Source organism: Rhincodon typus, chromosome 38 (genome assembly GCF_021869965.1).
Source record: "Rhincodon typus isolate 14 chromosome 38, sRhiTyp1.1, whole genome shotgun sequence".
Lineage (NCBI taxonomy): Eukaryota > Metazoa > Chordata > Chondrichthyes > Orectolobiformes > Rhincodontidae > Rhincodon > Rhincodon typus.
Genome location: NC_063369.1, coordinates 13016871 through 13044571, shown reverse-complemented (window position 1 = coordinate 13044571; position 27701 = coordinate 13016871). Strand labels below are relative to the sequence as shown.

The 27701-nt window shown below is 40.9% G+C and overlaps 1 protein-coding gene across 1 annotated transcript in view; it reads right to left on the bottom strand.

Moving 5' to 3' along the window:
• Positions 1 to 27345, bottom strand: part of LOC125487226 (bromodomain-containing protein 4-like) — a 126097-nt gene extending 98752 nt beyond the window's left edge. Inside the window, exons 1-2 of the mRNA XM_048617829.1 lie at positions 27305 to 27345; positions 20194 to 20308 (exon numbers count right to left, since the gene is read on the bottom strand). Of these exons, the coding sequence (XP_048473786.1) occupies positions 20194 to 20308; positions 27305 to 27345 (156 nt within the window). The remainder of the gene's footprint in view (positions 1 to 20193; positions 20309 to 27304) is intronic.
• Between the last annotated feature and the right edge of the window lie 356 nt (positions 27346 to 27701).

Sequence of the window (27701 nt, the reverse complement as noted above, 5' to 3'; positions counted from 1 at the left end):
TCATGAAAGCTTACCTCGTGAGTCGAGCAGCGGGAGTGGTGACAACGCGAGCCAGGAAGTGAACTTTAATATTCAGGCATTGACTTAAACCCGAAACACTACGTGTAGTGTCTCCCACCCATCCTCCTCTAACCAAAAAAAAGACGACTGTGTGGAGGATCGGTAAGCTAAGTTTTGTTTTATTCTTCTGGCAATATAGAGGAGAAGGATTTTATTTTCCCCTTTTTTGCTTGTTTGGGGCAGGGGGAGGAAAGTATCAACAAATTTAATTAAGTCATTATAATAAACTGTATAAATTAATAAAGTAATTAACTAAGTAGAAATGGCTGGACAGGTGATGTGTTGTAGCTGTATGATGTGGGAGCTGGCTGATCCCATTGCGAAGTGTTAGTTGCTTGGGGAACTTCGGCTCAGAGTTGACGAGCTGGAATTGGAGCTTCAAACACTGCAGCACATCCGGGAGGGGGAGAAGTACCTGGACGATTTGTTTCTGGAGGCAGTCACACCTGGTAGATTAAGTAATTCAAATTTAGTCAGTGGCCACGGACAGCAAGGTGTGACTGTAAACGAGGCAGGTAGAGGGATCCTGCAGTCGGAGGAGCCTCAGCTCTTGACCTTGTCCAACAGGTACGATGAGGATGAGCCAACTGACCACTGCACATGGTACGGGAGGCTATTCAAGAGACATCTCGTAGACGTAAGGCTATTCAAGGGGGGGGGGGGGGGGAGGAAAAAGGCAGGAGGTAGATGTAGGGCATTCTATAATTAAGGGAATAGATAGTATCCTTTGTAAGCAGGATCGAGAGTCCTTCTCATGTTGCCTGCCCAGTGCCAGCAGAAGGGATATCTCTGACTGGCTTGAAAGGATACTGGAGCGGAAGGGAGCGGGTCCAGTTGTTGTGGTCCACGCCGGAACAAACAACTTAGGCAAGACGAGGAAAGAGGGCCTGTTTAGAGATTATCGTGAGCTAGGAACCAAATTAAAGAACAGGTCCTCAAGGGGTTATAATCTCCAGATTACTGACCGAGCCATGTGCTAAATGGCACAGGGGCATGAGAATAAGGGAAGTAAACACTTAGCTAAAAGTGGTGAGGGAAAGAGAGGTTCCTTTGCATGGGGCACTGGCATCAGTATTGGAACAGGAGGGATCTGCACCGTTGCGCCGGTCTCCACGTGAAGTCGAGCTGGGACCAATTTTCTAGCGAAAAGGGTAAATAGGCTGGTCAACAGAACTTTAAAACCAGAAAGTGGGGGCAGGGAATGGTGAAACTTGTCCCAGTGGGAAACAAAGCAGCAGGTTAACATCTGTAGTGGTGGATATAACTAAGTGGAAAAACACGAAAGAAATGACAGGGAAGGAAAATTCAGGAGAGGCTATTAAAGTCTCCAGCACAAACACAGGGTGTTTGGAAAAGGCTAGCAATCAAACACTGGAAAAGCAAACGAAAATGAGAAGAGGGAGGGTTAATACAGGACTGAAGGTGTTATATCTGAATGCACACAGTATAAGGAATAAGGTAGATGAGCTTGCGGCGCAAATTGAAACTGGCAAGTATGACGTGGTAGGCATCACGGAGATGTGACTGCAAGAGGATCAGGATTGGGAACTGAATATCCAAGGATATACATCCTATTGAAAAGACAGGCAGGTGGGCCGAGGTGGGTGGGGTTGCCTTATTAGTGAGAAATGAAATTAAATCAATAGGAAGAAATGAAGTTGGGTCAGATGGTGTAGAATCTGTGTGGGTAGAATTGAAGAACTGCAAAAATGTAAAAAAAAAAACCATAGTTGGAGTTGTGTACAGGCCTCCAAACAGTAGTCAGGAGCTGGGTCGCAAGATGCACCAGGATATAGAAAAGGTGTGTAAGAAAGGCAAAGTCACAGTGATCATGGGGATTTCAATATGCAGGTGGACTGGGAAAATCATGCTGGGAGTGGATTGCAAGAAAAGGAGTTTGTGGAATGTCTAAGAGATGGCTGTTTGGAGCAGCTCGTGGTGGAGTCCACAAGGGAACAGGCAATACTGGATTTGGTGTTGTGCAATGAGGCAGACTTGATAAGGGAGCTTAAGGTAAAGGAACCTTTAGGAAGCAGTGATCATAAGATGATGAATTTACTCTGCAATTTGAGAAGGAAAAGATAGAATCAGAGGTAACAGTATTACAGCTGAATAAAGGTGACTACAGGAGGTATGAGTGAGGAGCCTAGCAGGAAAAACAGTGGAATAGCAATGGCAGCAGTTTCTGGGAGTAATTTGGGAGACACGGCAAAAATTCATCCCTAGGAAAAAGCAGCATGGTACAGGAAGGATGAGGCAACCATGGCTAAGGAAGTCGGGGATAGCATAAAAGCAAAAGAGAAAGCATATAATGTGGCGAAAGACAGTGAGAAACCAGAGGACTGGGAAGCTTACAAAGACCACAGGGCAACGAAAAAAAGAAATAAGGAGGGAGAAGATTAAATATGAGGGAAAGCTAGCCAGTAATATAAATGAAGACTAAGATTTTCTTTAGGTATATAAAGGACAAAAGAGAGGCAAAAATGGACATTGGGCCACTAGAAAAGGACGGTGGAGAGATGGTAGTGGGGAATAAGGAAATGGCAGAGGAACTGAATAATTACTTCGCATCAGTCTTCACGGTGGAAGACACGAGTAATATCCCAAAAATTCAAGAGTCAGGGGCAGAGCTGAGTATGGTGGCCATCACCAAGGAAAAGGTGCTAGTAAAACTGATTGGCCTGAAGGCGCACAAACCACCTGGACCAGATGGACTACACCCCAGATGTCTAAAGGAGATAGCTGAAGAGATAGTGGAAGCATTAGTGGTGATCTTTCAGGAATCACTAAGAGTCAGGGAGGGTCCCAGAGGACTGGAAAATTGCTAATGTGACACCCCTGTTTAAAAAGGGAGTAAGGCAAAAGACGGAAAGTTGCAGGCCGATTAGCTTAACCTCAGTCGTGGGTAAGATTTGGAGTCCATTGTAAAGGATGAGATTGCTGAATATTTGGAAGTGTATAGTAAAATAGGGCAAAGTCAGCATGGTTTCATCAAGGGGAGGTCATGCCGGTCAAATCTGCTAGAATACTTTGAGGAAGTAACGAGCAGGGTAGACCAAGGAGAGCCAATGGATGTTATCTACCTAGACTTCAAGAAGGCCTTTGATAAGGTGCCACACAGGAGGCTGCTGAGTAAGATAAGGGCTCATGGTGTTAGGGGCAAGGCACTACCATGGATAGAAGATTGGCTGTCTGGCAGAAAGCAGAGTGGGGATAAAGGGGTCTCTCTCAGGATGGCAGCTGGTGACATGTGGAGTTCCGCAAGGGTCAGTGCTGGGAACACAACTTTTCCACTTTGTACATTAAATGATCTAGATGAAGGAACTGTGGGCAGTCAGGCTAAGTTTGCTGACAATACAAAGATAGGTGGAGGGACAGGTAGTATTGAGGTGGTGGCAAGGTTGCAGAAGGACTTGGCCAGGTTAGGAGAGTGGGCAAAGAAGTGGCAGATGGAGTACAATGTGGGAAAGTGTGAGATCATGCACTTTGGTAAGAAGAATAAGAGCATGGACTATTTTCTAAATGGGGAGAAAATTCAGAAGTCTGAAGTGCAAAGAGACTTGGGAGTTCTAGTCCAGGATTCTCAAGGTAAACTTGCAGGTTGAGTTAGTAGTCAGGAAGGCAAACGCAATGTTGGCATTTATTTTGAGAAGACTTGAATGTAAGAGCAGGGATGTACTACTGAGGCTTTATAAAGCTCTGGTCAGGCCACATTTGGAGTATTGCGTGCAGTTTTGGGCCCAATATCTCAGGAAGGAAGTACTGGCCCTGGAGCAGGTCAGAGAAGGTTCATGAGAATGGTCCCAGGAATGGAAAGCTTAACATAGGAGGAATGTTTGAGGACTCTGGGACTTGGAAACAAAGTTCAAATCACATGGGTGCAGCTGTAAAATGAATTCAGTTAATTAAATAGGTTTGGCAAATCACCTGACAAAGCTGCTAGAGCATTATTAAAACCTATTTGGCTCACTAAACATTCAGGGCAAGGCAATTTCTCTTCACACTAGACCAACAGCAACGTGGATAATTCTCAACTCCTCCAGGCAACCGATGCAGTTGTACAAAATTGTCCCAAAGGACCACAGCAATTCAAGAAAGCATCTTATCAGCACCTTGGGACACAATTGTAAAACTGGCCACCAGGTGCCATATCTTAATGACCAAGACAATGACTTATTGAGGTGATACTTGTATTTTAATTGGCTAGAAATTACAGAAGAGAAAGTGTGCACGCAGTGTGACGGATGATTTATAACAGTGGGATGGAGGAGTCACAACTGCAGTCCTTACAGATTAAGGCCCACTTCACACTTATGACATTTTTCATTATATTGTGTGGTAGTACCAAAATACAAGAGATTCAGGCAGCAGAATCATATTCCACCACATTGTAGAATGCACTTGGTCTTGCATATCCCTCACTCCCCCATTATCGGAAAAGAGATTCAAATCAGTACAAAGGACGTATTCAGTGATACCAAGCGTATGTAAGAAGGGGGCAACAACATAATTACTAAACGAAGGCACCACATTACGTAATCTAAGCAGTTGTACTAAAAGCAAATCCACATTCAACTATCAAGTCAAAGCTTGGCAGTCCAGCCACATCCAGTCCTGAATAGTGGAGGACAATTAAACAATAACCTCAGGTTCAAGTCCAAACCTGCTCCAGAGCTGCGTCATTACATCTCTCAACAGGTTAATTTGAACAGTGCAGATCCTTGTGTTTTCAACTATCTTCTAGTAGAAGTGTCAAGTTACAATGTCCCCAAAAACTGCCAGTCTTCAGCCAATTTGATTTACTCCACATATTACAAAATAGCTAAGTGCATGGAATTGCAAAGGATATGGATCCTGAACATGCCCCAGGCCCAGCGCCTAGGTAATCTTCCCCACAACTAGCTACATCTCAAACCAAGCCATTCTGGTAGGACTACAACCCTGGCTCAGTAATGCCCAGTTTGCCAAGACCACTTGACAATTCAGATGGGAGTAAAACACTTCACTGGTTGAACTATACAGAACTCAAGAAGTCAGGCATGGTCAAAGACTGATCACCACAACTACAGGGATCACCCAGAATATTGTCTGCACCAACTAAAACGATTTTCCCTTTATTGTAATCTCAACTGGAAATTTTGTGATCCCACGAAATTCAATTGTATTTACAATTCCTCAGATAAATGAGGCATTCCATGCCCATTGTACCAAAACATGAGCCACATTAATATTCATCCAATATTTAATATCTAGTGACACAGCCAATTAAGATACAAGAGAACAGTAAAATTGGAGACAAAATGGCAGAAACTGCCTTGTTGCCCAATATTGCTGCCCAGAGAAAACTAGCAGGTACTTGAACCATGTGGGCTGTTATTGGAAAGACAAGCTAATGTCAGGATACCGACATTAAAAAAAAATTTTAACAGGTGGTAAAGTTATCACTAATCAATTACTCCTTCTTACAAGTGAACTAAAGATGACAAAACTGACTTGCACAAGGTTTTGCATGCACCACAAAGGATAGATAGCAATCACTCTCATTCACTGTGTTAAACCTCAATACCTCAAAATATTTAGTTGTCTAATTCATTTACAGTTGAGGGCATCCCCAATTGCCCAGAGAGCAGTTTAAGAGCCAACCACACTGCTGTCACTCTGGAGTCTCAAGGACGACAGACCAGGTCAGGACAGTAGCTTCCTTTCGTAAGAAGAAAAAACTTCCTTTCCTAAAGGACAGTGAACCGGATGAGTTGTTTCAATTATATACAATGGATTTATGGTGATCATTAGGCTCTCAATTCCAGATTTGTTTTTATTTAATTCAAATTACACAAACTGCCATGGTGGAATTTGAACCCAGGTCATTACCTGGGTCTCTTGGTTAATATTCTAGCGATAATACCACTAGACTATTGCGCCCCCTTGGAATGATGCTCATGATTCACTGAACTCTCAAACCAAGATGAAATTACATTACATCAAATGCAAATAAATTTCACACACAACACAACACAACACCAGCTTCACAAAAAGCTTTATAGTTCAGAAAAACAATATTTTGACACATTAAAATCTTCATAACGCAAATTAACTTTGCAGTGGAAAGTTATAAAATACTGATGTGCACATACACAAAATACTGCTGCAATTATGGTACACTTCCCCCTCAGCAATTTACAAATTAGTCTTAGCTAGTCACCAATTAATAGTTGGTGCTATTAAAGTTTATTTCTAACTACAACCACTATTTAGTGGAAGTTAAGCTCTACTGTATTTTAACAATGATTTTCTTGAACACTGAGGATAGCGCAAGTGTACCTACAGTACTTCTGCTCAAAGCAGCCCTTCTCATACAGGATGTACATGTTCAATGCCTGCTTAAAGGCCCCGCTTCAAAAGTCATTGGCTCTCAACCGATCTACAGCTCTGCTTCTCATTCTGCCAGTGTTTAGAGTGGAAATGTTGCTCATTACTACAATCATCACAGCAGCCTTTTCAGGTTTCAAAACATTTTAAAACTCCAGAAATAATGGTAGTACACTACCTCTGAGCCAACCATTGTCCAAAAGGTGGTTCTTTATCTAATGGAGGCATTTTATTGAATATTTATGTTCACAGAACAAATACCTCAGTAATATCAGAATTCTATTACTGTGGTTACACTAAATTTTAGGCGTTTGCATTCAACCATGTGCGAGCACAAGCCTTCTCCCTACCACAATTATTTTACAGAATTGAATCACTGAATCCCACAATGCAGAAAGATGCCATTCAGCCCAGAGTACACACAGACGATCCTCTGTACCACCCATGTTACCCCACATTTGCATGGCTAACTCACCTAGCCTACATGCCCCAAGACACTACAGTGCAACTTTGCTAAACTCAATCCACCTGACCAGCACATCTTTGAAGTGTGGGAGAAAACCAGAGCACCCGAAAGAAACCCATGCAGACACGGGGAGAACTCCAAATTCCACATACTCAGCCAAGGCTGGAATCGAGACCAGGTTCCTAGAGCTGTGAGGCAGCAGCACTAATCACTGAGCCACTGTGCCACCCACTTCAAGTGAAAAATAAAGTGAGCATGCAGTAGCCCACCAATTCAATGGAAAACCCAACCTAGGTATCATTTAAGTGTAGACATTCAGGGAAAACCAAGGCTATGACAAGTCATCAGCCAATTAAGATTACAGTACGAGGGCAGCACGGTGGCTCAGTGGTTAGCACTGCTGCCACACAGCGCCAGGGACCCAGGTTCAATTCCACCCTCAGGCAACTGTGTGTGTCGAGTTTGCACATTCTCCCCGTGTCTGCGTGGGTTTCCTCCTAAAGTCCAAAGATGTGCAGGTTAGGTGGACTGGCCGTGCTATATTGCCCAGTGTTCAGGGACATGTAGATTAGGTGGGTTACAGGGGGATGGGTCTGGGTGGGATGCTCCAAGGGTCGGTGTGGACTTGTTGGGCTGAACGGCCTGTTTCCACACTGTAGGGATTCTATGATCTATGAGTACAGAGAATGCATACCTCCAAACATGATATGCCATATATATTTAAGACTAAGAAACAATGCAAAACTAAGAAGTTGCAAAGTGATATGGACAACAAATTTATCTTTCTTCAATTTTATCTAAAGAACAACTCCTTACTGAAATTGAAGTTCACGACACAAAAGGTCTTCTGATAACTGTCAATTTCACAGTTGAGTTTAGTGTCAGCACACTAATTTATATCCGTCAATGTTAACCTTATCTTCACCACGCAGTTGTATTAAAAAGACAAATTCAGCATATCTCTCAATAGCTAGCAGGAGCAAAAGCTATCAGACATTTCTCTCCTAAAACCAGGGAGTTAGGATCGACAAACCAAGCACAGGACTTTTTTGCAACAGACAACTTAAATACTCAGCCCACATTTATGACTCTATTAGAAGAACAGATTTTTAATCATTCTTCTCCATTGGTAATGAATTTTTTGAGGTAGCAAGCTCATGTTGAGAAATAAATGCTCTACTGTAATTCTGAAAATACATTAGTCCCAGAAAGAATATTTAATAAGATTAGTGCTAGTTGCTCCCAATTACACAAACAACCTGCAGTTGAAAAACCTCTTCTCTGTACCTTAGGACTGATAACCACAACTTCTACACTTTTTTGAAAAAGGCAAGAATGCTTTTAGGCCCGTTTGTGCTATTCAGGAAGGAACCAGAAGTGTTTTTGATACTAAATTAGTACACCAAGATTGGTGGGCGATTATGTTGGATCAGAGCTTCAAAAGTAATAAAAGAATCCCTATAATGTGGAAGCAGGCCATTTAGCCCATCCAGTCCACCCTGATCCTCTGAAGAAAATTCCACCCAGATCCACCCCCTAAACCATCCTTGTAACCAAGCATTTCCCTAGCCTGCACATCCCTGGGGCAATTTAGGATGGCCAATCCACCTATAATGCACATATTTGGGCTGTGGGAGGAAACCCATGCAGACACAGGGAGAATGTGCAAACTCCACATAGACAGTTGCCTAAGGATGGAATGAAACCCAGGTCCCTGGCGCTGAGAGGCAGCAGTGCTAACCACTGAGCCATTGTGTCACCCCTATAAATTTAACACAAATTAACCTGAAGGGTGTCTGAACCAGCAATGCAATAAAACCTGATGTCTGAGGCAAGAAAGACCTCAACCTAAATTCTCAAAACCACAAAACAATATGACATAAGCCCAAGTTCAAAAGGTCAGCGAAATAATCCTTATCCTCATAAGACCTATAGCAAAACATTAATGGTAACCTGACACTCGAGATCCACGACCATTATCTTTTACCTGCAGGTAAACTGCCATTTATTTAATTGACAGATTGAGAAATTAATTTCATAAAATATAGACTTAAGCTATAACATGATAAAGTATTCCAAGGCTTTCTGAAAATACAAGCAGACCTCAATCTTACTCCAAGTGATTTTTCTCAAAACTGAAACAGTAAATTGCATTCCTTTAAAATATGAAAGGAACTTTCAAGTCTGATTTTTTTTTATAGGACTTAAATCACCTTGAATTCATCTTGCTTTTCTGGGCAAGATGGTTTCTTCTTCAAAGTTAGGAAATTATACGTGCATCACCCAAAGATTATGTTGAAGTTTTATTTACTTTCAGTGAATTTAGTGGATCAGACCCTTTTGAAAGTGGAATTCTGAAATTTTTGCACCAAAGGTTTATCAACCAAGTGAAATTGAAAACTACTACAGATTATGCAGATGTTTGGCACTTGAATACTGATAAAGTTGGGCTCACTATTAAATGCTGATCATGTATATCACTACTCTAGTTAACTCATTAGTACAGTTAGGCAAGAGGTGTTTTTCATATACTCTTGGAGCTCCAAAGACAAACGCACAAGCACGTTCGCACCTAAGTGGGAACAGAACTGAAGCCAATAATGAAACTAAAATATCAGGTATCATAGCTCCCAAATCCCAAAAGATTTATAAACAATTGGCAGAAAGGAAAGCTGAGCGAAACAGGTTATAAGGCGAAATTATTTTAGCATTTATACTAAGTTCTGAAACTAGCAGAAAAGAATCCATTTCAATGATATCCACAATATTACCAGATTTTAAAAAAATAACTTACAGCATTCCTTGAATAGTTCCATACGACTACTTCAGCTGTAGCTGATGTCAAAATGACTGCTCTGTTTTGTAACAGGTTGGGAAACAGCCAGACTTCATTTTTCATGATCATAGCATGATTTAAAAGAAGTTCATGTAACTGCTTGTTGCACATATTGCTAATTTGTAACAATGGCCATCCTTCAATATTTGGAAGCATTTCACATCATTAAATAATTTGAACTGGACTAACAGCGGATTTAAACTCAGACCACCGGGCATTGACCTGCCCACCAGGAAAGGCAATGGCAGAAACTGCCCTGCCGGCTCCACAAAATCCTCCTTACTAATACGTGGAGCCAGTGCCAAAAATCAGCAAAGCTGTCTCAGAAGGTCAAGTAACAGACTGACAGTCAGTCAGTCATACTCACAGAATCATACCTTACAGATGATGTCCCAGATGCCATCACCACCACCCCCACATGTCCTGTCCCACTGGCAGTGCTGCCACCTTTGGATCTGCCCTGTGGTATACAGTCAGGGGGGAGTTGCCCTGGTAGTCCTCAACATCGACTCTTGACCCCATGAAGTCTCATGTCTTCAGGTGAAACATGGCCAAGGAAACAACCTTCTAAATACCTCCCTTGGCTGATGAATCAGTACACGTTGAACAATAGTTGCACTGAAAACGGCAAGGGTGTAAAAAAAGTACTCTTGGGGAATTTCAATGTTCACTACAAAGATTGTCTCAGCAGCACCACTCCTGAACGAACTGTTAAGGTCAAAAAACGGCATAGCTGCTAGACTGGTCGGTGACAGGTTGAGAGGGAATCAAAAGGGAAAAACATACTTGACCTCATCCTTACCAATCTGCTGGCTGCCAATGCATCTGTCTACAACAGTATCAGTAAAAGTGACCACCGCACAGTCCTTGTGGAGATGAAGTCCCAGCTTCACATTAATAACTTCCATGTTGTGTGGCACTATCACCGCGTTAAATGGGGAATGCTTCCAACAGGTCTAGCAACTCAAGACTAGGCATCCACGAAGATGCCGTGGGCTAACAGCACAATTGTACTCCACCACCATCTACAAATTCATGGCCTGGCAGAGCGCCCACTCAATAATGATCAAGGAAATCACCCTGGTTTAGTGCAGTTTTCAGGAGTGTATGCCAGCAGCAGCAAAAGGCATACCTAAAAATAAGGTATAACTTGGTGAAGACACTAAACGAATTACTTGCATGCCAAATGGCATAAGCAACAAATGATGGACAGAACTAAGCAATCCCACAACCGAATCAGATCAAGCTCTGCAGTCCTGCTACATCCAAATCGTGATGGGTAGTGGGCAATTAAATAACTCACTGGAAGCGGCAGCTCCACAATTATCCCTATCCTCAAATGATGGAGGAGCCCAACACATCAGTGCAAAAAACAAGGCTGAAGCACCTGCAATAATCTTCAGCCAAACTGCTGACTGGATGATCTACTTCGGCCTACTTCAGCACCACAAGTGCAGGTCTTCGCCCAGAGCAATTCACTACACATGATATCAAGACAGAGGCAATGGATAATGCAAAGGATATGGGCCCTAAGAACATTCCAGAAACTGTGCTGAAGACTAGTGTTCCAGAATTTGCTGCTCCCCTATCCAAGCTCATCCAGTAATTAAAACACTGGCATGTACCCAATAATGTGGAAAATTGCCCAGATAACATCCTATACATGAAAAGGACAAATCCAACCTGCCCAACTACTGCCTCAGGTGTCCTGTCAGTCATTAGTAAAGAAATGGAGTTTTCATTAACAACACCTGCTCAGCAATAACCTGCTCATGATACCCAGTTTAGATTCTGCTAGGACCACTCAGCTACTGACCTCAGAGTCTTGGCTCCACCACAAACAAAAGCACTGAATTCGACTGTGTGTGGCATCAAGGAGCCTTAGCAAAACTGGAATCAATGAGAATTGAGGGAAACTCTCCGCTGGTTGGAGTCATTCTGCCACATAGGAAGACGGTCATGGTTGCTGGTCAGTCATCTCAGTTCCTGGGCACCACCTCTTCAGGAGTTCCTCAGGGTAGTGTCCCAGACCTGCCGAAATTCAAAAGATCCTTAGACTGCACCTTCCAAACTCATGATGACTTCCATCGAGAAGGATAAGGGCAGATGCATGGAAACACCACAACCTGCATCATCCTGACTTGGAAATATATCATCTGGATCAAAATCCTGGAATTCCTTTCTCAAGGACAACATAGGTCAACTACATCACATGGACTGCAGCAGTTCAAGAAGGTAGTTCACCACCTCAAGGGCAAATAGGGACAGGCAATAAATGCTGTCGCATGAGTGACTACATGCCGGCAAATAAAAACAAGACAAAGTCCCGTGTGAAATACAAATCTTATCACACTTTGCCACAAAACTATACACAAACGCAAATAATGATTGCAAGCATGGTGATTGCTCAGTTCTACTGAGTTTTAAAATTACAATTAGGTTTTAAATTTCTGTCAAGCTTGCAACATGAAACAGTACAGATAGTCCAAAAAAGCAGCAATTAGTAAATAATACCTTTTTTGACCTTCCTGCACTACAGATTCCCCCTAATTAAAAATCAAATTACATCCTGTCCAAAAATTTGATCACAATCCATAGTGATCATGGGTTCGTCTACTTATATGCACCAAGGTTATGAATATAGTCAGCTGTACAGCATGGAAACAGATCCTTCAGTCCAATTTGTCCATGCCAACCAGATATTCTAAATTAATCTAGTCTATCCTGATCAGCAGTAGATACGAAAGCACCAAAGATTTGACTTCACTTATTCAAAATGAACTGTAATGTGCCGGTATTGTCACGAACATGTAATAAATTCTGTGTCAAATAAGAGTGCAAAACAAGCTAGCATCTGCACCAGTGAAATCACATTTCAACCATGTAACCTGTATGCTGTATTTTCCAAATTGTACTGCCTTGAACCTTTGCCATTAGAAAATGAAGTCTTCCAAACATTTTCATCTGGTACACGTTTTTCAACATATTGAAATCAAGAAACATTGCTGGAGAAAAAACATAGAACAAAGATTGCTAGTTGTACCAATTTTAAAATGTCCACATTTAAACAGTATTAGAACATACTGGGTGCAACACTAGAAAACTAAACTATAAATATTACGATAACATACAAATTTCTATAGGTAACTATGGTTTTTCAAAGCCAGCACATTTCAAATTCTACTTTCAAAATTGAGTAATGATATAAAGGTGACAGGGAATATTTCAATTATACCTATTCAGTGATTTTTGAAAACTATTGCCACCCAATGCAATGAATATTGATCTTGTAGTTAACTTCACACCAAACAGATTTTTGTCAGAGAACAAATCCAGACACTATTGGTGACTGTAAAAAAGAACAAATGGGTCTGACTGCGGAAGAAATTCATAGTCTAAAAGGTGACCGACTAGTCATTTTTCATTGCAATAACATTCTTGCACTCTTAAGCATGCATTTAATTCACTTTACATTTTGTCCAAGTCATGTTTGATCTACTACCAGCCTACCTATCTTTTACATTAACAAAAAGACTTCAATGTAGATGCAGGAATGTAACTAGGTCAATGAATCACACATTAACAACACTGCACACTATCAGCAGAAATCTTGGCTTGCACCACTTAAAATTAAGGCAACCAAAAATAAACATTCCACTACATCAGCCTCGATAGCTCTTCCTGTTTAAGATTACTCTGAGAAAAAGGAGGAATGGTCATGCCCTCAGGACATCCCAAACACTTCATGGTAAATTTTATGGGACTGCCACTGCTTTATTGAAAAAAATTCTAGCAAATTCTAGCTTCCAGAACAAGATCCTACAATTTAAAAAAGTGATTAAATAAGTAGCCAGTTAATTTGTTTTTGTGTTGGAGGGACAAATGTTGATTAAATGGCAAGTGATTTGTTTCCATCCACTTGAGTGGCAGGTTGGCAGACAGGCCTCTACTTATTGTGATATGGAACCCTGTACTTAGAACATGATAACATTCCTTCAGAATTACATGCATAAATAATGTGCTGAGATCCTGGAGCAATCAACATGCATTTCACTGGGCATGAACACGACTAAATCAAATCACTTATTTTCCAAATCATCCTGCAAAGACGCAACTCTCTGTAATAATAACAAGTAATAAGAAAGGAGTTATGGTAGTCCTCAGTTCAACCACCACACAGCATATATCAGAATAGGAGAAGCATCAGCCTAGTCAAGGCCATATGCGTAGATATTTATCAACCATGAAGGGGGAGAGAAATTCGGACTCGTGCAATGTCAAGTTTATAGTTCTGGTACAGGTTGATTAGAAATGACTAAAACGGTTAGTACAAAACCATACAACATTAAAAGTCACTGTTCCAATTACAAAAATGAATTCCATACTTTTGAATAACACATTTCTAAATATTGCTGCTAAAAATAAAATTGTGACTTACTGTAATGAAATAAAATTGCAATCGTAGAAATATTACATTGAACTGCACAGCTGGGTTTTTTTCCCCCAAACACTACCATCTGCAACTGACATTTCACTTTTTATATGACTTCATCTTTTCAAAGACCATAAAAAAAAAAAGAGGAGAATTAGGTCATTCTGCACCTGATTTGCTCCACCATTTGATCATGGCTGACGTGTTTCTCAAGCCCATTGTCCTACCTTCTTCCGTGATTCTTGATCTTCTTACCAATCAAGAACCTGTCTTAAGTATACTCAATGCAGAGGACTGTTGACGCCAAGTCAATGAGTTCCACCTAATCAACACCCTCTGATGGCAGCACTTCAATGAATTCAAGCAGATAATTTAAAATACTCCACCATAGCACTCTTCAAACTACCTTAATTTGAGCAAGAAATGCTCAACTTAGTCTCTCCCTGTCTTAAAGGTTAAACAGTTTACAGTTGTTTTAAAGACCAAAGAGTCCAAAAACAGAGCTCAATACTATCCACAAAGCAGCAAACTTGATTAGCACCTAATGAGCATAGACCTACAAGGTCAGTGTACACACCAAACCTCCTTCCAAAAGGTGTGACCTGCACCAGAGAGAACAAGGGCAACAGAAGCATGGGAGTATCACTTTCAAATTATCCCCCTCTCCTCTCTCCCTAACCATTGGATAAACATATGGATGATAATGGAATAGTGTAGGTTAGATGTGCTTCAGATTGGTTCCACAGGTCGCTGCAACATCGAGGGCCAAAAGGGACTGTACTGCGCTGTAATGTTCTATGTTCTAACCTGACTTGAAATTATAATCACTTTTCCCTCACTGTAGTTGGGTCAAAATCGAAGTCCTACAACCCCACCTTAACAGACCTGTGGATATTCCCACACCAAGGAATATGGCAATTCACAATTACCTTCTCCAAACCAATTATGAATGGGCAAAATGCTAGACTAGCCGATGATGTGCAAATCCAATAAACAAACACCAATATGCTAATAGTACACTGGAAACTCATGAAAACTAGAATAAAAAATTCAAAGAAAGTGGGCATAACGGGTTGGGCCAGCATTTGTTGCCCAGCCCTCATTGCCCTTGAGAAGATGAAGGGAGGCTTGTCATTTGAGGAGCAGCTGAGAATTCTGGGTCTATATTTTATGGAGCTGAAAAGGGTTGGGTGGAGGTAGAGATTTGATTGAAACTTACAGATTATGGGGAGGCCTGGATAAAGCGGACATGGAGACGTTTCCACCAGGAGAGATTCAGACCTGAGGGCACAGCCTCAGGGTGAAGGCACGATGCTTTAGAACCAAGATAGAGATATTTCTTCAGTCAGAGGGTGGTGAATCTGTGGCATTGCCAGAGAGCTGGAGGCCAGGTCATTAAGGCAGACACACTTAAATTCTTGATTGGCAAGAGCAAAGGGTTACAAGAAGGTGGCAAGAGAATGGGGTTAAGAAACATATCAGCCATGATCAAATTGTGGGGCAGACTTGATGGGCCAAATGGCCTAATTCTGCTCCTATATCTACGGTCTTGACAAATTTTGACCCACCAACACTGAAGCAAGTATGACATAGTTCTAAGTCAAGATGGTGTGTAGCTTGGAGGGGAACCTGCAGGTGGCGTGTTCTCATGTGTCAGCTGCTATTGTCATTCTAGAAAGTAGTCGTTTTCGAAAGTACTGTCTGAAGTGCCAACACACTTTTTTAAAAATGGGAATTGACTATCTTATAGACCAATTCAAAAAGCAGTTAAGAGTCAATCACAATTCTGCACCTCGGAGACATGATCAAGTGAGCATGGCAATTTTGTTTCCTTCAACAGGAGGATTTAACGAACCGGATGGCTTTTTACAAACAATGATTTCATGGTCACTGTGCAGCTTTCAATTTCACACACTTTATTATAGCCAATTTCCACCATTGCCATGGTGGGATTTGAGCCTTAGCCTCAGCCTCTGGAATACTAGCACAATGACATTCCCATTACAACACTATTTCATATGTAAATGTGATCCAAAATAACAAGTTCATCCATTTCAAATGTTACGGTCACAAAAAATTAAGAGTATTTACTGTTTGGAGCGCTGCACCAAATACGTCTTAAAGGAGCATGATCTACTTCATGATTAATTTTAATCCCTACCCAGCTAACCGAGAACATTAAGTGATTGTAAAAGCGCCTAATACCACATGATTCGCTTTGATAGGAAGTAGCAGGAATAAATCAACACTAAAAGGAAGAAACTATATATTGGTAAGACCACATATATATGCCTGCCCACATGAGTAGACTTGCAGAGCAAAAATCGGTGCAGCCAATCTGTGTGTAGACTTTTCCAGACATACATTAGAGATTTTTTGATGTTGGAAAAATTTAAACAAAGTACTCCCAATCAGTCAATTGTAAAGAAAAACATGTTTGTCCACTGATCACACCACAGGTGAGCAAACTAGCCCACGTGGACAGAACCATGATAGATGCAAATACAAAATGAGCAGCCCAAACCAGCAGAAAACCTGCTGGCAAAGAACGCAACTGAACTTTATTCTCAGTAAAACAACCACACTTAATTATAAATGCACAGAGTATCAAACCAGTTAAAATCTCAGAACTAAGAACACAACGCAACTTATTCAGTCACCGTCAAGTGCCTCTGCTTATGTCCCTCACCAACGGATTGCAAGTATATGAAAGTAGGCCAAGAGAGTTTCCTGGACAACTCACCACCTTCATTTCAATGAACGTATAGTCGAACTATTATCCAACCATTTTAAATTAGCCATACACAACTGCATAGGTATCAAAGCAATAATTAAGTCAGTGTACAAGTATCCATTAAAAGTGGCCTGAAACTCCCCAACAAAAAAAAACCTCCTTCCAAACACGCAATTAAAAAAAAAGAAAGAAAGAAAGAGAGTGATATAAACTTTAGACTGGGTGAGCAAAATCATGGTCACTAAGATGATCTTTCAGGGGAATTTCAAGAGGACAAAAACTACGGAAGAAACCGAACAGTGGTGGATGAAAGTTAGCAAGGAGCAGAGGTAAATTCAAGCAGTTCACGCATGGGCAGAGGAGGAGCTGGAGTTCAGAGAAGAGCAAAGACAAAAGGCAAAGTAAACTAAATCAGGAATATATAGAATAAGTAATTTACAGTTAAGATTGGGGACTAGGCTGAGAGAGGCAAATCAATAAAGGAAATTGACTGGCTAAGCCAAGATAGTAGAGTCGAGGATCATCAGATCAGCCTCAATCTCACTGAATGGCACAGCAGACATGATAGGCTGAATGGCTGACTTCTTATACCATATCTTATAGGAGCAAAAGTCAAAAACAAGACAAGTGAGTGAACAGGACTCCGTAACTTAGCATACTAAGTTACAGGACATTGGGATAGCCAAGTAAGCTCACCACCACTGGCTTTGAGAGATATACTAAATTTTGTCATGGGTTACCTTCTCATTTTAAGGGGCTACTTTCTCAGCACTCATTAACTGCAAGGTCGAGAAAAACAGGTGGTGATAATCTATTTCTGAAAGTGATTAAGAAAAGCCAGCTGCTGACAAGATTAATGTGTTTGATCTTTCACATTAAGTCAAATTTCACCTAAAAGGCTGTCATCCCTCAATTCAGCTCACATCAAGTGCTTTTCTTAGTTTGGAAAACAGATCAAAATGTCTGGACATCATAGGTCAAGACACCAGGGCAACAAGAATCTGTCAGTCTAAGATTTATAGATTAAATGCACCCTACAACTGCAGGGGAAAAAGCCATCCATAAGCCAAAATGTCTGAAGTGTCTCTGATCGCTAAAAACGGTTCTCCATTTCCAATAAAGAAAGACAGGCTACCCATTCACTCCTAAAACATTACAGGGAAATTAAAAATGGGATGAACCTCATCTCACTTATTTGCTACCCTCGAAGACATTCTCAATAGGACTGGCTACCATGATCCTATTGAGTTTCTGGTCACCTCTTATTTTCCTGCTCCTGGTCTCAGAAGAAATCTCAAAGGACTGGCTTATCCTTCATAATTGATCCTCAAACTCCAAATGTATGCACTATCCCTCCCTTGGTGTTTCTAATTGTAGATTTTGTACCTGGAAAGGCAGAAGTAGTAAAGGCAGAATCTGCAACTGAAACAACAGTTACTCAGGTTCTGTCCCCTACCATATATAAATGGCTGAAGAATGTGAGTAAGCTAGAAGGAATTTGGTTAGCCAAATTGGCAAATGCAGGAGTTTGATCCCTGTTCCAGAAAAGTCAAACATGCATCCCTGCCCTACTTGTAGGTAAGAAAAACCTTCCACTTCATTCTGGCTTAGCAAACAACTGGCAAAGACCTACTTTCAGGCAGTAAACTCAAGAACGTAACCTAACATATAACTGAAAACAACCACACTTGACATTTTCACCCATCTTTGACATTTTGTACAGTGAGGGGTTGCAAAAACAAATGTACCCAAGTATTTTGAATGTTGAGCTGATGTTTCAGACATGGACGTCCTTGCAATGGAAAGCATGGGATCGGAAACAGTTCAGAATCAAAAGGATTGCTGCCTGGAACATAATAGCATAGTAAATACCAACATACTTAAAACTAGCAGCTAGAATTAAAGAAGGGAGAAAACTGTTGTTTACATGTCATCATACTGGGAAATGGAACAACATTGACCTACAAAACTCACTGAATGAAATAAAAGAGCATGAAGTATTTTTCAATGCTGTGCAATAAGAAAACACCCTGCAATGTTTTCCCTCATTTTATTCAGGAACATTTACACTGATACTTTATATGCAGGATTCATATCATATGTACAGTTTTAAAGAAAAAGAGATTGTTTTGTAGCATTACGCTAGTTACTAAGGAACAGCATTGCAAATTTGACCAGCGATAGGGTTAGGGTACTTATGAAACCATGATAAATTCTATCACAACACGTTAAATCATAGTTTGAGATAGGTTGGTTTAGTAAACCATTACAAAATGAACACTTAAATAAAACCTATTTCACAGTCTCTCCTTTATTGAACATTGCCTCAAATACAAGTGAAAACCAAACATGAGGGGACTAAGATAATTCTGATATTACGTACACCCTTCAAGAGTCTCACGCGCTTACAACTGACATCTTGCATACTCTTCCAGTATAGATTACTGGTAAAGTGATCAGAGACAAATAACACAGACAGAGATTCAATTGTAATATCCACAGAATTGCACAAAGAATGAACTGACGCTCATTACAAACTGGATCAAGAATGTGAAAAACATCAAAAACGAAGCGCTGAATTTAAGTTGTGAAGGTACCCAAAGAGATTTATTTTTCAGTCATATTAGCATCATTTCAGGCATTCAAATTTGTTAGTTTTACAATTCGTTAAGGCCCTTTACAGCGAGAGACAGACATCGCAGAAATGCAACTCTTGGCTCTGAAGTGACATTCCAGAGGTCAAAGGTTATAACTTTTCAATTATGGCAGCATCCAACCCCAGTCAGGCAACAATTCCCTATGCAGCACAGACTCTTCCACAATCATGTAAAAAAACTGTACATGGAATCAGCAAACACTTAGGAAATGTACTTTTGGCATAAAAGTGAAAAAGTATTCAGAACGGCCTATATTTATCCATCTCAAATCACTGTTGCTACTTTGTGCTTCTACATTTGTCAGTAAACGGTTGCATTTATAAACTGTACACCTACCCACATTCCCTGCAGACTCATTTGTAGACTTTACATTGTCAAAATTCGCCATAAGAGAATTGGAACATTTACATAGAGGAAGGGGCCTGCACAGTATGCTACTCCTCCTTTTGGCATGATACAGGGTGCAGTTGGATAAAACTGCCAGCTGATTTTTGAAAACGAAGGATTCCCAAGTTCCAAAAGAAGCATATAATTTTGTACGGCATTTAACTGAGACATATCCAAAGATTAATACTGAAGCCTTCAGATGTAGAAATACAGTCAACAATTAGAGCTGAACTTAGCCTATCCTTCACAGACCTGGACCCATTCCTTTCTCCCCAACATTAAACTTGCAAGACGTCCACCATTCTCTATCTTCACAGTACCATCTTCAACACTGACTATCAGCACCACGGTCTTATTCTCTCCTGACCTGAACACAATTAAATTTCTCAAGAGCCAAGAAATCGCAACTAACCAAGAGGTCCTCATCTTCAACTCTCAACAGCAAGCTCAGAAGATCACGGTCACAAGCTAACCTCAATAACTAATTTCCTTGAAAAAGCACATTTTTAAAAAAACCTGAAGGCCACATCCAATAACAGGTACCAACTGGATGCACGACTAGTCACATATCTACTTCCACAAGCAATCCAGTGTCACTTTCTATCTTCCTCCACTTCAGCTTTCTCATAAATGAAGGAAAAGCTTAATTTAAAAGCCTGCTACAAGACAAGCCAGCAAAAACATTTTCCAGAGATCAAAAGATGGCATTAAAAAGTAAATTTCTACTCCTTAACCTATAACTCCAAAACATCCATCCCGAGATTATAAAGCATTTGGGTTATATCCCAACCTCGTCTCCTCCTCCTGTTTCAGTTTCCCATAAAAAAAAACTTATACCACATGAAACATTCAGTAGCAAATTAGACAAATTTTTTCAGGAAGTAAATCTGTATAACCTTAACAGCCCAACAGGCAAGTTCCTATCATGAACAAGGTAATGCTTAGGATGTAGGAACATCCAAAGTGAACAGCAATGTAGTTGCAATCAGAATGACGTGCACCTTGGAACTGAACTTGCTGGAGAACATCATAGGTGGGAGAGGGTCATGTGTTTAGAAGATGCTGACAAAATGATTCACTGCAGCATATCTTATTGATAGTACATACTGCTGTCACTGTGCACCAGTGAATGAAGTGAATATTGAAGGGATAAATGAGGATCCAATCAAATAGGCTGCGTTTGTTCTTTGTCACAATTCTGGTGAGTTGATGGAGCTGTATCCATCTGGGCATGACGTACATTCCATCACATTCCTAATTGTGCCTTGCAGAGGTTGCATAGGCATTAGGTCCTGCAGCATCTGTGGAGAGAGAACGTGCCAAAGCTGTTGAGTTACTCCAACAGGTTGTTTGTTTTTTGGATTTTATCATCTGCAGTTCTTGGAAAATCAGACTTTCCACTGGGGAGTTAAATGCTAAAGCATCTCTAGAATCTGATCCGCTCTGGTTGCCACAATATTAATGTGGCTGATACTACTGAGTTTCTGATAAATGATAACGGTGCTAATGGTGGGAGACTGTGATGGTAATGCCATTGAATGCCAGGGCTGATGGTTAGATTCTCGTACATGAAAGTAAAAACTATGGTTGTAAGGAATTCGAAATAAGCAACTGTGGAATCTGGTCTGACAGTATTGGGACAGAATGTGAACGGTGGTCATGGGTGGACGTGTCTGTGTGTGGAAGACAGAGTTGATGTCAAGTCCAATGGCTCATTATTCAATGTGGTCATTCCCACCACAAGTACCAGGCGATGCTACTTGCCACTCAGGAGCCCTAGCTTGATTGCTGTCCAGAACTTGTGCACACCGACTGCTTCAGCACCTCGATCAGTAAACACTTTCTCACTTCTGGCCTCAGAGAAACTATTGATGAAGCAGTTTTAGAGATTGTTGCGCCTAGGAGAGTAAACTGAAGAATTCCTGCAGTGATGCCCGCGAACTGAGATGAATGATCTCCACAACCACAACCCACCTTTCTTTGCATTAGCACATCTTAAATCAGTGAGGAGCTTCACCCAATGTTCATTAACTCTAGCAAAGCTGGAGTTCCTCAATAGCATATTCTGACCTTGACATTAAGACACCATTTGAATTCACTCCCACCTCATCTCTGGGCTTTAGTTCTTTTGCCCATGTGACCAAGGCTGTAATGCACTGGCAGAACCAAACCTGAGTTAGCAAGCAGGATATTCCTTTTCAAGTACTGTTCGACAACACTGGGTAGCCCCTTTGATCACTTTGCTCGTGGTTAGACTGATCCGTCAGTAACTTGTGTTGGATTTGTCCCACTTACTACGCGCAGGAAAGACCTGGACAGGTTGCCAACACCTAGCCAAGATCCAAAACTGGCATCTAGCTAAAAATGTTGGAAAAGTTAGTATCATTAACACAATATTGTAAACCCCATAGCCATTACAATACCCAATATATTCAACTCTTTCATGCATTATCAAGAAGTGAACCAAATTGGCTTATCATCCTGGAGAACATATGAGATAGTTCGGATGCATCAGCCACTTGGCACTTCAGGCCAAGACTGAATGCATATACATCAATGCTGGCTTTTGCGCTGATGTATTGGACGTCAGCATTCGCAACGATGGCAATCTCTGGAGATAACTCCTCCAAGTTGCTCAGTTGTCCACAGTCATGACTAGATGTGAAAGGACAAATCTGTTGGTTGTGGAGATCATTTAGCCCTGCTGTGTTTTGTTTCCACTGTCTGGCAGTTAGTTTCACCAGTAGAAACCAGATGACTTTTTTTGGTATGCCTATTGCTTCCGCTGACATGAACCCCCCATTCTCTTCATTGAGCCTAGGATTTCTCAACTTGTTCACAATGGCAGAATGGAGGAATGTCAGTCCATGGGGTTACAGATTGTAGTTGTAAATAATTCTGATGATAGCCATCAAAGCCTCATGGATGCTCAGTTTCAAGAGCTCAAATGAATCTGAAGTCTATTCCATTTAGCATGGTGATAGTGACACAATAAATGGTCAAGTAATTATCTAGACCAAATGATTCAAAGAATAAACTCATTAGATCAACACAGGCCAAAAAAAACCTATTGGATGTATAAAAAGGTACAACTAAATTGCCACTGATAAATCCGCCAAATGGGTGGGAGGGGATCATATGCTCATTAAACAACCCAACCAGCTCACACCAGACTACCAGGTCAGCAAATTCACTTGCTCACTGGTGACCTTTATCCGGATTACCTCGTACTTCAGTGAAGTTGTCCCTAAACTCATCTCTAGATTGCAGAACTAAAGTTTCTCTATTTTGTCAGTTTATGATCTGCTCTTCGCGTGGCATTATTTTCATAATCTACAGATGTCCTTTTCAAAGTATGTGTAACTATTTACACAACACATTGCAAGATGCTGTAGATCACAACACAAGCTTTCTAATCCTTACTAGACCGCCTCAATAAGCTGTCCCATCACCCAATGATGTCATTCATGACTACTACAAGAATGTAGTCATAAAACTGCAAATTGAATTGCACCTCTGCAGAACCATCAACTTCAATGGAGTCCACATTAAAACTCTCAGATGCATCAAGCCAGACATTCAATAGCCCCCGTTTGCTTCATTCAAAATACTGATGTTGGAATGTGAAATTCTGTGCAGAGGAGTCCCCATTCTGTAAGACAGTTCAGTGTTTCCAATTATGAAAATAAAACTCACAAGCAACTCTATTTGCCACTGCTTTTCAGCAACATATATGAAAACTATTCATGGGCTTCAGACCAGACAGATTTGGATTTAACAGAGTTGAATCTATGCAGTACCTTCAAAAATCACAATATTCCAAGATTTTCCTTATTGTTAGCAAGTTTATGACAATAAGGTTAGTAATTTTAAAATTGAAGTTTCGATCAGAAACCAGCATAGGTCAGAAAGCACAGCAGTGATATGTGAGCTGAACTTAGAATGAAATAACGTACAAGCAGATTTGGAATGAACTTAAATGATTTAGAAGTAGAAAGCCACCAGGACTGAATTGGAATAGTGCAATCTAAAGAAGGCAAGGACATGGATCAGCATCTCAGACGTTGCACTAAGACAGGACAGAAGTTGCAAGGCAGCCTCACTGTTGAAATGGTTGTGCTTGGAAACTCATCTCAGGGTCAAACATAAACTAAGGTTGCAAACAATATGATTTAGCCTCGTAGAGCTACGAAGGGAAGGGAAGGAGCTTATGGTAACGTTTACTTGAATTTCACACTCTCTGAGCAGGAATGCAGCGACATACACGGAAACAACATCCTATTATAATAAGGTCAATATCCATGGAACAGAAGGCAAACTGGGAGGGAAAAAAGATAAGATCTAATCAGTACAACAATCTATTCATGGTATTTTACTGAAGAAACTGAAATTGGCAGGTTTCCCACAGATTGGAGAAAGTGTGTTTACAATTTCCCCCAATCTATCAACTTCCATTGAAAAAGTTAGTTCCCTAGGAATTCCTGATTGAAATCTGCTTTAAAAATTTTGATACTTCCCTCACAGAAATTATCAAAAACAAATGCAAAATTGACTGAATATGTCTACAGAAAGCAGTTTCTCTTGACATAACTTAACTGGCTTATCTTGCAAAATGGTCACAATCCAAACACGATGCAGCAAAAATTGTATCGCTTAATAAATTAGTCCCAATGGCAGCTTAGTTGTCCCACATGCTTTTAGCTTCTCATCACAATTACAAAAAAGAAAAACATTGCCCCAGGGATGATCAGGACAGAGCAATTTACAGCACGGTGAGCAAGTCAAATTTACACAGACAAAACGTGAAGTTCAAATTATTTACCACACTGGTTATTTTGTATGGTAAAAGCACCTCATGTTGCTTTGAAAAGCCAAGAGAACTGCAACTTGAATCCCTAAGCACACAAAGCAGTGAAGTCTACTGCAGATAGATTTAATAGATCAAAAATGTACTTTACAAAAGAAAACAGCATTAGGATATATTTTTACAGTTTCATTATAAGTGGGTCTCCAAACAGTAGCTACCAAGCTTTTCCTAGAATCACAGTTCCCCTACTGCATAATTTCCAAATACAACAAAATGTTCAATTTACTAAAAACAAACTGTACCAAAAAGACCCAGAGAATAAAGTCAGACTCAACCAAACCAAAATGTTAAAATCTGCACACAAGTCTTGGTAACGATCAAATGTTTAACAGTACAAGAAACAGTAGACAATCACTTAGAAACAAAGTTGAACTTTAGATTCATGCAAAGTTCAACATTTTGGCAATTCAAACTGGTATAAAATAAACAAACAACTTAATCTAAATATGCACAGTCTATATGCAGTAAGGTCCTGACTTTAGCTTTAATTTATTGATGACATTAAATTCACTGGAAAATATTAAGCCACAAAACACTACCACATCGCTAATCATTATGTATACTGGATATAGCATAATTAATTCAGACAGGAAAACAATTGTTTCACAAACCAAGGTATAATATTGTCAATCAAGATATTTTTCATATTGGCATTTGGTTACATAAAAATAATCTTTGGCCAAGCTAATCACTGGTAAAATAAACCCAAGGTTGTAGAACAGCAATATTAAGCATACCATTGCAAGCATTCAACAAACAAAATGCAATACCCCGAAAAAGTGCTTTCGGTAAATTTACTCAACATGAATAAAATTACCTTATATTAACCAAGTTTATAATGGTACATCATTTATCCATCTAAAATTCATAAGGTGAGGGGTGATCAAAGTCCAGTATTCCTAAAACACCAGATAAAGGGAGTGTCAAAGAATCCCAGAAAGCAAAAGGTTAGGATTCTACAGGAGATGTACAGCCATAATGATAGCATAGGAAAATGAAAGTAACAGAGACAAGCGTTGCTAATTAGATCGAGGTAGCAGACCAAAACAAGGGATAAAGAGTTTCCAGACGGACTAAATATGACAAGAGATGTCCCCCAGGATATGGACCAGCATGTCAGCATTTGGTTATAAATGCTAGTATCAGACGGCAAATTTTTACATTTCAACTTGCAAATAAATTACAGATAGGAGTGGGAAGTAAGAAATCGGACAAAAATAACTATACAAGTGAGCAAAAACAAGATAGCACAGGGAAAGTGTGAAGCCACTCACTTTAGATCAGACAAGCAAAATCCAATTTCTATTAGCAAGACTGCAAGATGTATAGTGACAACAGAATTTAGGTGCATCGATTATAGTTATTAAACCAATGCACAAGTATGAAATGCAATAATAAGGATGCTGGAATACCCAAGGGTCAAGCTGATTCTTTTCTGTTGTGCACAGCCCCAGCCAGATCTAAAGTTGATAGCTTTACTTGTGCCGAACAAAATTCTAAGGCAGCCATGATTCAACAGGCTACAGCATGCGAAAGGCCTACGCCGCCTCCTATAATTGTAACATTAGCATCACTCTCGTCAGTGTAATTGGAGCAATTATTCCATAATGTCAAAATCCGCAACAACTATACAACGAGCGAGCTCGATGACCAGAGAAAAGAAGGCTGCTAACGCTGCTACGTATATACAACTTAACAGAAATACGGCAACTCCACAATTCCGAACACATTCATTTATACGTTTGGGAGCGATGCAATTAAACAAATAGTAGCAATTACCCATACTCGGACAACTTAAAGAGGGGGTATCATGAAGGGGAAATATCGTAAACACATTTAATTCCAACGACACCACACACGCGGTCCTAGCAACGAATATTGTTATTATCCGAACTGCATGGTTAAAACGTGACTTTCAGAAATACATTTGCTTACTGCAAACCTAACGGCACTTCAGTCCTGTAACCATTACAGCGGGGCACAGAAGGCGGAAGACGCTAATGCAAAGCTTTAGAGAGAAGGAAAAAGAACTAAGATGTAGGGTGGAGAAAACAGCTTTCAAAACAGGTGAACACTGCATTCCTTGGACGGACTGAAAACTAGTCACATTGCTTGAAAATGATGTGCGGCCACATTGCAACCTAGGTCCCTGGTAAAACAGACGCTTCTCTTCCACTGTACTCCCTACAGACACACAAACAAACAAGATGTGAAAGTGGCGCCGAGCTCCGATTCCGCCCCGGTTTGGGGCCTCTCTCATACACAAAATGGCGTCAGGAAGCCGTTTCCCGCTCAGCGCCGACAACAATAAAAACTGATTCCCACCCGCTAGCCTCCCTAAACTCGGGCCTCTCCCGCCTGCGTTTTCCATTTGTCCCGCCTCACCTCTGAGCTTCACCTTTGCGCTCTGACTCTCCTTTCTTATCCCAGTGTCCTTACCACCCCCCCACCCGGACCACTACCACTGTGTGGCCTTGGCCCAGCCACAACACTCACCGTGTGGTCGGGCCTCCCGAGGCACCGCTCTCACGCTCCATGTTGCCGCTTAAAAATCCACCCTTATCTCCTGGAAGAAGCAACCGGCGCCCTTTTGGGGTTGTGAGGGAAAGAGGGAGGGTGCGTGTGTGAGTGAGTGACTTTCCTCTTCTCCCACCTTCTCACACACAGCACCCCCCTCCCCGGCGAAACCTTTCCTCTCGCTCCGGGCCCGTTTTTTACCGTCTCCAAAACACTGCTTGACGCTTAATTTCCCCCTACACCCCTTAAAACCCCCCCCCCCCCCACCCACCCCCGGACACCACTTTAATTCCAACACGAAACGACTCCCCGTGAATCGAACTCCCCGTTCCCCAGATGGCAGAACCCCCACCCCCTCGACAACACCTTATATACT